The sequence below is a fragment of the Myotis myotis genome, unplaced genomic scaffold (genome assembly GCF_014108235.1).
Source record: "Myotis myotis isolate mMyoMyo1 unplaced genomic scaffold, mMyoMyo1.p scaffold_m19_p_3, whole genome shotgun sequence".
NCBI lineage: Eukaryota > Metazoa > Chordata > Mammalia > Chiroptera > Vespertilionidae > Myotis > Myotis myotis.
Window position 1 is genome coordinate 28,180,419 of NW_023416335.1, and position 16,439 is coordinate 28,196,857.

The following is a 16,439-nucleotide window of genomic DNA, read 5'->3' on the forward strand; positions in this document are numbered from 1 at the left end:
TGGGCTGGCGGGGACAGAGCCTGCAAATTGGAAGACGCGGCTAGGAGTCCAGGTGGTGGGAGGCACAGGTGGCGTGGTATTGAGACGGGAGAAAAAAGCGTTCACCTTCGGGAAGAACACATGGTCCTGCACCAAGGGTGGTGAGACAGCGCGGCAGGGAGTGTCGTCAGGAGTGGCAGCCCCCGGGGAGCAGGCCTGGCTGCTGGCTGGCTGTGGCATTGGCCAGGCTGCTGGGGCGAGGAGACGTGAGGACAAGAGAGGAAGGACTCGTGGGAGCAGCTGCAGAGGGAGGAGGAGAAATTACCCAGCCTCTCTTACTGTCCAACCATCCCAGTGGCTGCACCCTCTCAGGTTCCCAAACGGAGGCAGTGGGGTTCCCCTCCTGGGAATTTGAACCTCCAGCCAACACAAACCCCGGCTCATGTTCAGGTTCATGTCTCAGCAAACTTCGGGAGTTCATGGAAACAGTGAGTCAAGTGTGGTCATTTAAGGCTGGGCTTCGCACGGGAGCTGAGAAAGCCCTCGGGTGGGAGGCCGATGCTCAGAACAGGCTTCCAGAAAGAGGCAAGAGTGACCCTGAGTTGCCAAAGGGTTTATTCAAGTGAAGACAGACATGGCAGCTAGGGGGCTTGCCCAGGCACGAGGGCAGGCAGCCTGGGGGGAGGGGGAGAGGCCGCTGCAGGGGCCTGAGAGAAAAGGAAAAGGTGCCTCCCCCTCCACCAGCAGGATCCACAGGGGCCACAGGACAAGGAGATGCCACTTCATAACCCCACCTGGAGGCCAAGACCTGCAGAACACCACTGTTTGGGGAGACACCCCGCCCCAGGCCTGGCAGGGTGACGGCCAGTACTGCCTGAAGCCGCTGTCCACTCTGACCAGCGGCCAGGCCCCTGGGGACGGGGTTTACAGTCCACAGGAGGGGGAGCCAGTGTGGCGGGGCCTCGTCTCTTCCTGTATTAGCCTGGAGTCCTATTCCCATGATAACCAGCGACTGCATTTACCCACCTCATTTCAGCTAGAAGCAGAACATTTGCTGTTGTGGGCTGTGCCGTCCTCCCATGGAAAAATGTAGGCGTTGCTGTGGGTTTTCTGAAATAGAAGTACCCTTGGGGTCCCTTACAACCTTTATTCGTTACACCATAATGGGGTTTAAATGACCACCTGTAGCAACCGTCGGCCTCAGGCTCACTTGAGAGGTGAGTGAGTCCACTTTCCCTACTGTTACAAGCTGAATCGTGTGTGTCCCCCACAAAAAAAGATCTGTTGAAGTCCTGATCCCCAGGACCTGTGCTCATGACCTTATGTGGAAATAGGGTCTTTGCAGACACAATCAGGTCAGGATGAGGTCACACTCAGGGTGGGAGGGAAGAACTTCCTACACTCCCAGCTTGCCAGTGCTGTTTTCTTCCCTGTTTCCCAGCCCTCTTAGCTGGCCAGGGAGGCCCTGCGTGGAGAGTGTCGGGAAAGAGCAAGGCTTGTAACGGACAAGTAACTTTCTGCTGTCAGGCCCTTCCTGCAAGGGCCTCACAGAAATCTTGAAAAATGATGTCACTTGTTCAACCCCCCAACATGGCTTAGAGCAGTGGTTCTCAACCTTGGCTGCACATTAGAATCATCTGGGAATCTTTTTAAAATCCTGATTTCTGGGCCTCATCCTCTGGAAATTCTGTTTCTTTGTCACTAATGTTGCGGCCCCACCCCACAACAAAGAAACAGAATTTCCAGAGGATGAGGTCCAGAAATCAGGATTTTAAAAAGATTCCCAGGTGATTCTAATGTGCAGCCAAGGTTGAGAACCACTGGTTTAGAGCATCTCCCAGGATGAGTGGAGGCCGTACCTAACAGTGTCAGTTCCATTGCCTAATCTTGTATCTTCAAATACTCCCAAACCCTAGATTTTAAAGGCAAACTGATATTTTCCAGTGTCCAAAACTCACCCCAGAATTAAAAAATATAAAAGTCAAAATAAAGTGTAAATGTAACTTTACACACACACACAAACACATCCTCGAAAATAAAGTGACATCTTTGTAACATAAGAAAAAATAATCAGTTTAATCATTACAACAACATAGTATGAGTAGTCAGCGCCAGACAGTCGGTGGCATTTGCGCGGTGTCCCCAGGGCTGTAAACGCGGCCTCTGCGTCCTGGAGAAAGAAGTGGAGGACAGCAGGAGTCCGCCAGAGCCGGAGGTCTCCGGGGCCCGGGCCCTGGCGCACGTGGACAGGCACACTCTGCAGAGCACAGTGGGCAGAGCTTCCGATGCCACACGTCAGTGTCGTGTGGAAATAAAAGTGCTTCACATCTCAGGACAGGAATGGCTTCGTCTCCTCATCCAAGAAAGGTGAGAGCAGAGAAGTAACCCTTAGAGTCAACAGCGCGCCTTTCTACCATCATCACCCACTCCCAACCTCTCAGGAGTCACCCGGAGAGACGCGTGCAGTCTGTTTAGAAGAGGGCAGGTCTGTAGAATTGCTATGATGCATTTTCTCTGCTCCCTAAAAAGTTTAGTAAAATACTGGATCCTGGGGAAGAAAGGTAATGCATTACACGGGCACCTCAACCATCACCCCGCCGGGGCAAGGGGAGGGGCAGGAAAACACAAGTTCTCACTTGTCGCTTTAGCAACAGTTAAGGCAGGTGCTGTAGGAGACCCATCTGCTGGCTGCAACATCGCTCATCACTAAGTGGTGGAGGGATCAGGTGCTGAATGTTGTTCCTGAGTTAAAATTTGCTTAAGACAGCAAACTTCAGTACACTCAAATGTAATTGTTTTTCACCGCAATGTCTTATGCATCACCAAAAAAATACTACTGTAAAAAAAAAAATGACACTATTTTCTAGTCCTAGCACTCATGAATGCTAAGTAGAGAAAGTTGGCAATTCTAGTTGAAAGGTCAAGTGTGGGCAGGTCAATGCTGGGCCCCACACACCTGCTGAGCTTGCAGCGGGAGGGCCGGCTCCAGGACCACCCCCCAGGGAGATGGGCGGGCACAGGGTCTAATCAGCAAGGGCATGGAAACAGAACCATGGACAACCAGAAAACCAACTAGTTCCAAAGATGCCCAGTCCATAGGCATCAAAGATTAAGGGGTCACTTGACCAATAAATAGGTTGCAAATCAAAGGTCACATCTGAGGCCAAAAAGGTGTTTCTGAGCGGTCTCTAATGCACAGTGCTGCAATTCTGCTTCTTAACAATGTAACACTTGTTCTATGAAGAAGTCATCTCACTAAAACAACCTCTTAGAAGAGGGAAACGGAAAGCACAGACCCTGTGATATTGCCGATCCTATCTCCACGGCAGGACAAGCTAGGCTCCAAGGCTGTTCCTGCCGGCTGCGAGGCTTCTAGAGCCCTGGCCCAGGGGCTGCGGAGCCAGGTTGGGGCCCACTTCCTCCTTTGTCTGCTCTGCAATTTGCATATAGGGAGGGAATGGACCCACATTTAAACTTTCATTATTTAGGTGGGATTTAAGGTGGATATTGCTTATTCTTCTTTCCCAGTGAGCTCTGCAGTAATGCTTGCTGCCCTGACGGTAAAGCAGAGCTCAGGGTTGACGCTGGCTGACACAGGAATCCTACCCATAGCACCACCTCGCTTCATCTTCCCGGCCGCAGTGATGTGTAACAACACATTCTATTTACAGACTCTAGTGAAGCGCTCTCTTTTGAGGACAAAGCAGTACACTCGGTCACATTATTGAACTAGCCTACATATACAAGTCTGTATGACCTCTCCAAGTGCAGTGGATACTCTGGTGACCACAGATCCACTCAAAGCAGACGAGAGGGTGCACCTGCAGCTGGACGCGGTGGCGTGAGTGGGACTTCCTCAGATTCATGGCTGAGGCCCAGACCCTCACTCAGCCAGAGCACGGCACTCAGAGACCCCCACGCCGGTGACTGCAATACTGCTTTAACAGAAGACTTTCAAATGGTATTCAAGTTGTCTCTGCAGCTATAAATAAGGTTAAATTAGGTAGGCAACCAACATGGGAAGTATTTTCAGAGCACTATAGAAACCACAGCGGCGGCGAAGTCAGGCATCTACCACAGCCACGCGTTTCTGCTTTCCATGCGTGTGTGTGTGAACACAACTTCTAGGTCATGGGACCAGAAAGGTTAGTGGGAAGGAAGTTCTAGCAGGGGTATCAGATATAACAATCAGGTATATGCATTCAAAACAGGATATTTACACGAAACATGTATGTATAATATTTATATAGATTCAATAAAAGCCTGAAAGACCAGGGTTTGTAGTCAGTCACTGCACTTATTGCAAAATGAGGTAATTGAGATGTTAGCAGAGTAAGATTAATGCAGTTGCCCTCAGTGTCGATACCTCATGTCTGGACTCTTCAGGAACAATGTGTTTCTATTTGCCTGGACTCCAGCTTTTGTATGCACAGCCCTGCCCCAGGGTCCCAGCATAGTCTCCTAACTGGTCTTCAAGAAAGAACCATGGACGTTCCTTAGAGGTTGGTCTCGTCCCAGGAAGGGTCATTCATGTTCTTTAAAACTTTCCTCACCAGCTTTTCCAAGTCTTTGCGGGCTCGCTGTTCTTCCTCCAGAGATTTCTTCATCTTCTTGTTATCCTGTCAACAAAGCAGACAGGATAGTCAGTGTGTTGGGCCCTGGAGAGGACTTCCTTCCCCCAGGAGGGCTGGGGTCTTGCCAATTGAAACTGTGTGCTGCAATGTGCCCTGTGCTGTGGGCATGGGTGTATTCGACAAGACTGCCCACATGCCTCAACAGACACTCGCGGCTCCTTATCGCACAGTTGCTCCTGGGACCAAGACCAATCACAGATGGAAAAACAGTTCTAATGTCACTGACAATTTAAGTTCCGATTACTGAAGGGGAGAATCGCTGTACAACATACCTTAAGAACATGGCTGGAAATAGCAAAAGGAACAACTTGCACACTCCCCACCCCCCTGCTCCTTTCACACCTGTAAAGATCTTACAGTTATGTCGGGATGGAAGTAACAGCAGCTGAATGAATACAGAGTGAGTGACTAAGCACCTACTCCCGTACAGTTTGCACCTAATCATTCCTCCGCATGGAGAAGGTGCACACACAAAGATGCATCCCTTGCCAAGGGGACAGCACAAACCTGGAAGCCCCTCAGAGGAAGACAAGTATTTGGAAGCTGCAGGGATGCTGCTGGGATGGCTGAGAGGCAGCTCAGAGCAGTGTCCCGTCCCAGCCCAGACCATGCTGAGCTGCGCTTCTCCCGAGCTCCGGCCTGTGAAGCAACACTTACCGCTCCCTCCTGAGACCAAAGCCATTTGTACAAATAATACATAGGGTGACCCAAAATGTGTATACACACTTTGAATGATTACAAAGTCAGTGTTTATTAAGAGTTCATTTTCAATATTTTAAAAAAGCTACAGAAATGAATAACTTTTTTTTTTTTGTCAATGCCGTTCTGGTGCAGGCACTGCTGATAACGTGAAGCAATAGAATCGCAAACATCAAAAATCATTTCGTTCCGTATTTGTGCACCCGCAATCCGCTAACTGTTGCTGGGTTTGTACTGTAAACTTTATCTTTTATGTATCCCTGTAAAAAAGTCTACTGGATAAATTTTCTTTTGTTCAAAGCTTAGTCTGGCTTACAGTGGTTCTCAGCCTTCCTAATGCCGTGACCCTTCAATACAGTTCCTCATGTTGTGATGACCCCCAACCATACAATTATTTTGGTTGCTACTTCATAACTGTAATTTTGCTACTGTTATGAATCGTAATGTAAATATCTGATATGCAGGATGTATTTTCATTGTTACAAACTGAACATAATTAAAACATAGTGATTAATCACAAAAACAATATGTAATTATATATGTGTTTTCTGATGGTCTTAGGCGACCCCTGTGAAAGGGTCGTTCAACCCCCAAAGGGGTCGCGACCCATAGGTTGAGAACCGCTGACCTATTATTTCAAATTAGTTAAATTTGAAAAGGAGTGAAAATTGAGTTATCAGCTATTAAAGTTTGTATACATTTTTGGGAATACCCTATGTCCCCCCAAAACCATATACATACTTATATACTTTGTCTAACTGACTTGTTGTTTTGGTTTCCTTGGAACAAAGACCATATGTTACACTACAAAGTGGCAGAGAATAGTCACAGTAAGTAGTTAATAAAACTTTTAACTAGATGGAGTTTTAGATATTTTAAATGATGAGGACATGCTTACAGAGAGGAATGGAGAGAGAGAGACAGACATTGACATGAGAGAGAAACATTGATCGGTTGCCTCCTGAATGTACCCCGACTGGGGATCAAACCCACAACCTTTTGGTGTATGGTACACTCAACCAACTGAGCCACTCCAGAGGGCTCCTTTCTGTATTATTTTGCTTAAGGACATCGACTTCATTTTCAATATAGTGTTTTCCTCTTTTCCCCCCATGAAAAAAAAAAAGATTAAAAATTGATTATGACTCACCTGTCTTAATTCTTGGACTTCATCCTTCAATGCATAGACGGTATCAACAAGACTCCTAGAATAGAAAATAGAATGAACACCTGAACAAGGACAAGGGATGAAGAGGACAGAGAGAAGCAGTTTATAACATGCCAGACGAAATAAACAGGGCTGCTCTACCCTCCTCTCTAAACACCTAAATTCATACACTTCAGAACAATCAGCCTCTTTCTCTGGGCAGGTAGAGCCTAGTCAATGTCAACTCCCACCTACGAGGACACAAAGTAGTAGTTTCTGAAGCCACACCCCAACCCTCCTGGAATTTTTCTGACTCCAATGCTCCCCTCCTCCCTCCCCCTCATCCTCCACACACACACCCTCTCATGCCCCCAGCCCTCCACACACATACCCTCCCATGCCCCTACCCCTCCACACACCCTCCCATGCCCCCACCCCTCCACACACACAACCTCTCATGCCCCCCACCCCTCCACACACACACTCATGCCCCCACCCTTATACACACACGCCCTCATGCCCCCACCTCTCCACACACACACACACCCCCATGCCCCCACCTCTCCACACACATACACACACACCCATGCCCCCACCTCTCCACACACACACACACACCCATGCCCCCACCCCTACACACACACACACACACACCCATGCCCCCACCTCTCCACACACACACACACACCCATGCCCCCACCTCTCCACACACACACACCCCCATGCCCCCACCTCTCCACACACATACACACACACCCATGCCCCCACCCCTACACACACACACACACACACCCATGCCCCCACCCCTACACACACACACACACACACCCATGCCCCCACCCCTACACACACACACACCCCCATGCCCCCACCTCTCCACACACACACACACCCATGCCCCCACCCCTACACACACACACACACACACACACACACACACACACACCCATGCCCTCCACAAACCACCCCCTTCCACACACACCCACATGCCTGCATTTTAATACTGGAATACATCTTACTTTTCTTCTATCACTGTCTGACCATTGCTTTTTGTTTCTTCAACTATAATTTTTTCTTCTTCTGGAAGCAAAACTTGTGGAGCAGATTCTTTACGTGAACCTATCATCATTAAAAAAAAAAAAAATACCCAAGGTGAATACCACAGCAAAGCTAAGAACAATTTCACTATATTAACACTATCTAAATATTAACATTAAATTCTAGGGACTGTGCATCACATGAATTACTTTGTAGATAAAATAGGGAAGGGCAACTTTTACCAATTTTCTCCACCTCTGTCTACTGAACCCAGTTTTTTTCATGCCTAAAGCATTACAGAAAAAAGGAAACAGCCTTTTTCTAATTTATTAAGCTTCTGTTTCTAAATCTGGATTACGGATCTGTTAAATCCAGAATTTTCCCGCAGGTAGTACATTAAAGATTCTGCCCACAGCACTATGGGTATTTTGGAATAAATATCCAAATCCACAAAACCTTTAGCTGTATTATTCCAGGAATCTTAAAAAGACATGTCAGACTATATAGTACATATACCCTGAGTGTTTGTAAATTTAAAAAACTGGCAATTAAAACATTTAACTCTACAGTGACAGTTAAAAATATAGCTATTATGGCATATGGCTTAGAAGTGGAATTTATTACTTGTTTCTTTTATGAAAACTACTCTTCATTCCCTAGAAGTAAACCGTTCACCATGTCAGAGACAAGTTTATGGCACTTAACGAGCTCCCAACACAACCGCTTGCTCATGACAGTGTGTCTCCATACATGTTTGCCACAAAATAGGTACTTTAGAAATTAACTGAGAAACTCCAATATTTACTTTAAAATGTGAGAAAAAAGAGAATCAAATCTTATTTAAGGATACAGGAAGAAAATCTTAAAATAATATCAAAGGCTGTATAACACTATAACATACATCATTTGTATTTTTGAAAAATATCAAATGCAAATTGCGGAAGGATATGGTCTACAGAGAAACAAACACCTGCAAATGGTAATGTGACACACATCTCTCCATTAAAAAATACCTTTGATGTTGACATACGCTAATTACACAGCGTAACTTGCTTGATCTTATTTTTCTTGGTTTATCTTTGACTTGCCTTCCTAAAAGTTCATTGAATTATAAGAGGGCACTTATTGTACATATTTGTATCATGGGAATGTTCGTCATAACACCAATGTTTTCAGTTTCATTTTGAAGAACAGTTTCCACCAGTATGTAAGCTTTTACTGCTATGAATGGCACAAGATTAACAATTACTGTCAAAGCTCCATAGGAGGGCGCATAAAACATGACTGATGTCCAGAGAGTACCTCTGCCATTCCCACGGCAGCATGCCACAGGGAAGGGGACTCGGGGCCTTGGCCAAGCCTCCCGGCTGCAGCTGGACATCTGTAAAGCCTTCCTGCCCAGTCTCACAGCCGAGGAAAGGTACCAAATACAAGCCGCTGGGAAACCATAACATCCAGAACAGGACAAAACTGAGGTGCTGACATCCTTCTTTGTTACCTCAGGGGTAAGAAAACCACGCTCTATCTTATGTTACACAGCACAAGCTTCTATACGTATCTTTTTTTTTACACCAATAAAGGGAAGGGCCTTTATGTTCGCTGAGAATAACTTCAATGTTATAATCAAATGCAGTACTTAGAATGTTGTCACAAGCCTTACTTAATAAACTGGTATATAGAAGTATGTTTGTACATAGGTTTATCAAATACCACTTCAAAGAGGACCCGCTGCTAGCGTTTTCGTGTTCCCACCATGCTGCAAATCCAGCAGACCTGGTCACTGTCAGGCAGAGGGAGGCGTGGCTTCACTCATACCCTGCTTTAGGGCCACAGACTCCCTTTTACACAGTGAGCTGCACAGCTGGAGAATTACTTGCCATGGCGAGTGGCGTGTCTTCTAGGCCTTTCTGGGTTAGTAGGGAAGGCTGTTTGGAAACCTGGGCTACTTGGGGAAATGATGCTTAAGAAGGAAACTGGTATGTGAAACAAAGTACTGAGAAAGTACAGGGATACAAGCCAGCTCAAAAATTCTTAAGGCTGAGGAAAATCCGGTGCTTCTGATACAAATGTAAACGTTACCCATGTTTTTATAAGGAAGTTAATTCATGTGCTATTTTCCTAGAAAAAGAGAAAAAGATTCAGAAAGATTCAGATATGTAGAAAACAAATTTAATTTGCACTGTGAAGAGAAGCAAACTGATGACATAGGACAATTTAGAAGGCTCATAAATTTTCCAACGGGTATCTGCTTTGAGTCCAAACAGTTCTTGACTGTGTTAGTCAAATCAAAAAAGTTATCAGTTGTTTACCTGTCACATTCAGTTTTGTAATACAACAGTCCTTCAAATGGATGAGACAAGAGGTTAAAAATGTTTTTATACAACAGCACTTGAGGGAATATGAAATTCTACACAATTATTTTTACATCTTCTAGCTTCCTAGGCAAACTATTTACACGCTTCCCAGCATTAAAACGTTCAAATAACATAAGACAGAATCACAAGGGACATCCACTTTGTAAAGGGGCCAGACAGCAGTTGCTGTCCTGCAGAGGGGCTGGGACCATCTGCACTTGCACTCACACCCGTCGGTGATAGTCCTCAATAAACTCAGGCTGCTCACTTAACCACTGAACCACATTCCATTAATGGTAAAATAGAAGAACAAAATTGACCACCGCTGCAGAGTTGTCCTGAGGATTAACTTAAAAATTACATTTTATAAATCTCTCTTACCAGATAAAATCAAAAAGATAAAAACTTTAAATTCCATCACGTAGCATAGCTAAATCAGAGAAACTAAAATCTGTACAACGGTTGTACATGCATGACATGGTTCTGATTTTTAAATACACTTAAAACACACAAGAAGAATGCAACTATATATTATAAAAATGTTAAGTTTGAACCCTGATCAGTGTGGTTCAATTGGTTGGGTGTCCTCCTGTGCATCAAAAGGTTGCCAGTTCAATCCCCAGTCAGAGTACATGCCCAGTTTGTGGGCTTAATTCCTGGTTGGGGGTATGCAGGAAGCAGCCAATCTATGTTTACTCTCACATGGATGTTTCTCTCCTCCCACCCCCACTTCCTCCCTCTAAAAATAAATAAAAATATCTAAGACAGAAAAAAATGTTAAGTTTGCTATAGTCAGATGTATTAAGCTGCTATATTCCTGAAACATGCCAATGTAAAAAAAAAAAGTCATTTATAGGTCTGATGATGAGCCAGGAGGTTTGTTAATGAAGATTACTTGTTTCCTGAACAGAAATCCATGGGAGGCTAATATTTTGCCTAGTTTCAATATAACATATTTTGCTAAAATAACTAAAAAAATGTTAGTATTTCAACAAAACAATAAAGGGATATTCTCCAGCCAGGTTTATAAGTAAGTTGACTATTTCTTTAAGAACAAAGTTTTAGAAAGTAAACAGATTTAACAAGTTACCTCCAAGATTACTGAAATATTTTCAGAGGTACTGCAGCATATTTTGCCTGAACTACTTAGTTTGGAAAAACAATTTAACAGCAGAACCACCAAAAATGTTCTATTGCTTTATTTAAAATTCTCGAAAAGGTCTGAGACACAGATGAACAGGTTCATGATGGTTCCAGCATACTCAAACCTGTGTTTCCCAAAATCTGTATTTTACAGGTGATAATAGGGGTTTCCACAACACATCATCTTGAAAAATGTTGAATGCTACAGCCACTTCTTAGAGATTCACAAGGTACATGTAGCATTTTTAAGGTTTTCAGAAGGTTTGCAGTAAAAATGCCTGTTGAAGTTTAATTCAGCATTTCCTAAATTCGTCTGCGTGCTAAACATTTTTTCTTCAGCATCAATCTTTCCGGGTAACAATCTGAAGAGTGCTCGACTAGCCTAAAATCCTGTCTATAGATACATACACACAAATGCTGGTTGGTCTTGTAGTTGTTCAACAGGGGGTGAAGATAAGGAAACAATAGTGTATACTTAGCACCAATCAGCATTTACCAAACCTGAGGACTCCAAAGAGATCTGCACATGCTTGGGATCCAGCCGCCAATGGCTGCAAACAGGCAGTGACAGGTCCACACGGCCACCAGCAGGGGTCACTCTGCACCACACAGCTGGAGAGACAGTAGGCACTGGGGCCCCTGGAGGCAACTCAGAGGTGTAATCCAGAAGCTGAAGACACACACTTAGAACACTGCTTCCTAAAATTCAGAGAACCCCAAATGGGCCTTCATTTGAGAAACACCGATTGATCAGACACTTCCATTTTATAAACAGATGATTTGCCCAGGCAGCAGGAGTAAGTAGGACTCAAGCCCCAGCGCACAATCATCTCGGTTGTTAGACCACTACCTTGGTGCCTGATCTGACAACACAAATCCAGGGCATGAGCATGATATGTGTGTGTGTGTGTGTACACATGAGTGAGTCAGCCTCCACCAAAAGCCAAGAAACAGTTTATATAAAAAAATAAATAAATAACAAACATATCTGCCTCGCTAGCCAGCAGTCTAGTATGTTTGTAGCAAAACTCACTTCTTAAATTCATATTTCTAATATCTTCATCTACTTATACACAACCAAAAGTGAAATAACTTCCAGAATGAAGTAAAATATTACACTTTAGCCTGGGCGGTATGGTCAGTGGTTGAGCATCAATCAGCCTACGAACCAGGTCACGTTTGATTCCAGGTCAGGGCACATGCCCGGGCTGTGAGCTCAATCCCCAGTAGGGGGGCATGCAGGAGGCAGCCAATCAATGATTCTCATCATTGGTGTTTCCACCTCTCACCCTTCCTCTCTGAAATCCATAAAAAAATATTTTAAAAAATTATTATACTTTTAAAAATCTACTTCATAAAATTTCTCCAAAATGCCACTTTGTTATTTATGGCTATAAGACTCTATTTTTCTTAGGAAAAGAAATGTGAGGATTCTCTTTAGAGAATGATTTGCATTTGTTCATTGTTTGCACCTTGGCCTAGCCCCACAATGGCACGGGGACTTCTTTTCCTTTCATTTTGCTTTTCCTACTAAACTGGGCATGCACTTTAAAAAACAAAAATAAAAACTGACCTTAGTATAAAAAAGCATTAAAGTTGCGTGTTTTTTTTCTACTTATGCACACACACACACACACACGCACACACACACAAAACACACAAAAATGAGATGCTCCATTCTTAAGACAAACTTCCCAGTGATTGAAAAATTAAAGAAAAATAGATGAAATAAAAATGTACAATGAGTGGCCCTGTATTGTTTAGAACATATTTAACCTAAGAAAGTGAGAGCTTCTCCATTAAGGCAGATAGAAAGTGTTCTATTGCCTGACCTTTCTTTGGAAGACAACGTTCATGAGAACAGCCAAATCATATTAAACTGCAAACTATGCTACTCCCCCCACCCCCATGTAACAAATATTAAAAGCCACAGGCTAGCAAATGCAAAATTTATTTCAACTGTACATAACAGACGTCTTTTTTTTTTTTTTTTATAAAACAAACACTTCATTGCCATATGCAACCACAAACAATAACATGATACTGTACAATACAATGCAACATTCAGGTATACATCCAACTGAGTCTTCAAAGGGCAGTCACCCACTAAAAATGGCTTTCCCGTTCACAGATAAAAAGCACAATATATAAATTTCTCCCAGGTCTTATACCACTATATATACATTACTGTGTTTGGCAATTTTATGCAAAACACAATTAATATAAGCTTATGTATTTGTGGCAAGTGTTAATTCAATGGGAACACCATTTAGGCCATTTGCAACAAGGACTGGTAATGGCTTAACCCTACTTTCTAGTCCAGATTCTTCATCCTTTCATTATAATACTAGCTGTACACATAGATATTACAGAACTGTATAAGCATATAATACTATTTCAGCATGACTAAAGTTCCACAGAAGTAGAAACATGGCCCTTTGGACGCCTTATCACCACTGCCACACAAGAACTGTTTTCAGGCCTGTGGCACTATTACTTCCAACCAGGTCACAAGAACTAATGGTGCCAGACATTCAAAACAAATCCAAACAAACAAAAAATCAGGTTGTTATTGTGCAGTGATCTTAGCATCAACAAAGAATCATCGTCAAATGGCTTTAACTGGTACAAACAGGAATAATGGGAACATGTCAAAACTTTGGTGTATAGAAAATGAAACTCATTTAGACAACCCAAATGATACTAGTGTTACAGAAAAATCTAAGTGCAGCAACTGTATTTCAATTGTGGTATATAGCAAATGACCCAGGCAACCAAGTTTACTAAGGCATGGCAAAGGCATCGAGGCCAATGCACCAATTATAGTCTCAAAGCAAACAAAAAGATGTTCTATTCATATCAGAAAAGGTGAGTTCTCTACGTAATATAAAACAAAATTGCTTCTAAATTCCTTGCATGATATTGAGTAAGCATATGAACTGTGTAGTTATAGCTTTCCAAAAATTCCATTTGCTATTTGGCTTAACATATATTAAACTCCATCTCTACCATGGGTTAATACTGAGCTCTAATTTTAAACGATTGCTCCTCAACTTTTTTATACTAATTGATATAAAAATATGAAATCTCCAGATGTCATAAGCTTGAAAACAGATACTTAGAATTATCGGTTTTCCCAATGACCCCATTGCATGCAGTGCTGAAGCTGTCTGATTTTCTAAGCAATATGCTACTGCCGGGAGTTCACTAGCACCTCTGGGCTTGTGAGCAACAGGACCCAGCTCCCAGGAAACAATGACATAGTGTATCAGAGTTGTCTCTGTGCAAATGAGATCAGAACACTGAATACATGGGTTTGGTGAAGGAGGTATGGTGAGGGAAGAGAGAATTCACAGCCACCTGGAATTACAGCCACCCTGAAGAAAGGAAAAAATGTTATTCCCAGTTTATTATGGCATCTTGTTTTCTGAAGCTGGTTTCAATGGATACTTAAAACACAACCTTAAGGTTACATTTTAACACCAGATATAGCATGCATGGGAGAGAACACACTTCCTCCCCTCTAGCAATGACCGGATGTGGATTTGGATGCTACAACTGAATGCAACATGTCACATTCAGTTCTTTTTGAAGCAGAAATTAGTCTTGAGTGATGCCAGTGAAATCTCCTTACAACAAATCCCAGGAAAATGGGGGACTGCACCCCAATCTGAGCTTTCCTAATAAGTGAGTTACATGGCAACTCAGTAAGTCTTTAATAGACTCAGATACCCCATTACAATCAAGAATGAGGGTTATATAGGATAGGGTTGCTGTAAATGGAGATTCACTGCAGCTAGTTGCTGAAAACAAACAATGTGTCCATCACAGGCAGTATAAGTATGAATGTCAGGGTGAAAGCCAGGCTGTGACTGAAGCCAAAGCACTCGCCTTTTTAAGCACACCAAAATGCCTCTCTCTGAAAGCACTCTAATCTACACTTTCAGAGGCTCAATGCTTCAGAGTTTGGACTTTAAACCTTCGGTAGAGTGGCATAGGCTTGCTAAGTGCCATTTAAGAGAAATTACTCCAATTAAGGAAAGTTTGGTGTAATGACCATGTCTGAACTCTGACAATAATTTGGACTTTGCAGAGGAAAACTTACACCCCACGGGCAAATGGGGGCACAGGGAAGAGCACATGTGGCACACTGACAAGCACAGAGCTGTAGGGTGCAGACAAGCTTTCCAGTGCTGCCAAGGCCCAAAGCCCACACCAACACATGGTTCTTCATGGTCGCCAAGTGCCCCCAGGAGTCCTCAGAACACGCTGTCTGAACGAACTCTCAGTACTTTTGTGCATGCTTTTTCCTTCTTCTCTCTCCACAACTACTTGATCAGGGTGTCCATTATACATAAAAAATTTAGAATCCTATATATAAGGCCAGAGTCTCCTCCGTGTTACTGGCACTTAGATCACAAACCTGTATGGTTTCAGTATAAAATATAAAAGTGTTCATATAGCTGTATCCAAAAAGAAATGAGACAGTTGCTATAGTGAGAATTAAAAAACCAAACCATTTTGGGCTATAAAACCACCACTATCCAGGGAAAAGAACCCATAGATATAGGCTGTGTGAATTCACCATCTCCTTCAACAGTTAGTAAGTAACTTCAAATGGATACTTGAATTGGCAATTATGCCTCCACAAAATACAATGGGAATATCAGAAACGCTCTCAAAAGTTGTTAAAATATCACATAAAAGAGACAAGGAACAGCAAGAAAACATCTAAGAAAAGCAGGCTGCGATACAACAAGCATTTGTTAAGAAAGCTCAGAAGTGCATTAGTTCTGGTGAGAGATATATGAGCAACAGCTCTTACGAGATGTAGAACCCATTCTGTAACTATGGGCTGTCCATATACTGTCATAGTCAGAGTCTTCCGAGAGGTCTGAAGGCTCCAAACGAGAAAGGCTACTGCGACGACCCAAGGAGTCTAGACTTGATTGGTCATCATCAGCCAAGACGTGATTATGCATCAGGTCAGTGCCTTGCCATGCTAAGACGGGAGTGGGATGGAGTGACAGGTGTGACAGGCAAAGGTGAGATGAAAAGGAGGACGGACAGGAAGAGCCACAACCAAAAACATGAAAATAAAAGCAAAAGGTGATGGGAAAAGAAGGAAAAGAGAAAATACTGTTAAAAAATGGCAACAATGTTCACTTCTCCTTATTTATGGCTGGGTTTTAATAACAAAGTTAGCACAACCCTTAGAATAAAACCAGAACAATTATTATTTAAATAAACCTAAAGCACAATATTATTTCCAAATTGTTCCTTTCTAAAAACATTGCTATTAAGTCCTCAGTTAAATCTTTTCAAATTAAGCCCAGGTCTACTAGTACAAATGAATCCATAGACATTTAACAAGTAACCAATTCTATTCCACATTCTATTGACAAATAACCTCATTTAGGACATTATTTGTAAAAGGAACCATTT

The 16,439-nt window shown here is 43.2% G+C and overlaps 1 protein-coding gene across 16 annotated transcripts in view; it reads right to left on the bottom strand.

The window, feature by feature from the left end:
* Positions 1-2,034: 2,034 nt before the first annotated feature.
* ARHGEF7 (Rho guanine nucleotide exchange factor 7) overlaps positions 2,035-16,439 on the bottom strand; it is a 132,670-nt gene continuing 118,265 nt past the window's right edge. For 8 of the 16 annotated variants that reach the window (XM_036301987.1, XM_036301986.1, XM_036301985.1 and 5 more), the window contains 4 exons: positions 15,820-15,996; positions 7,479-7,578; positions 6,463-6,517; positions 2,035-4,598 (listed from right to left, as the gene is read on the bottom strand). In XM_036301987.1, the coding sequence (XP_036157880.1) occupies positions 4,476-4,598; positions 6,463-6,517; positions 7,479-7,578; positions 15,820-15,996 (455 nt within the window). In that variant the 3' untranslated portion in view covers positions 2,035-4,475. Of the gene's footprint in view, positions 4,599-6,462; positions 6,518-7,478; positions 7,579-11,490; positions 11,694-12,929; positions 14,372-15,781; positions 15,997-16,439 lie in introns of those variants that run through there. The other 8 variants (XM_036301989.1, XM_036301992.1, XM_036301994.1 and 5 more) reach the window with 4 other exon arrangements.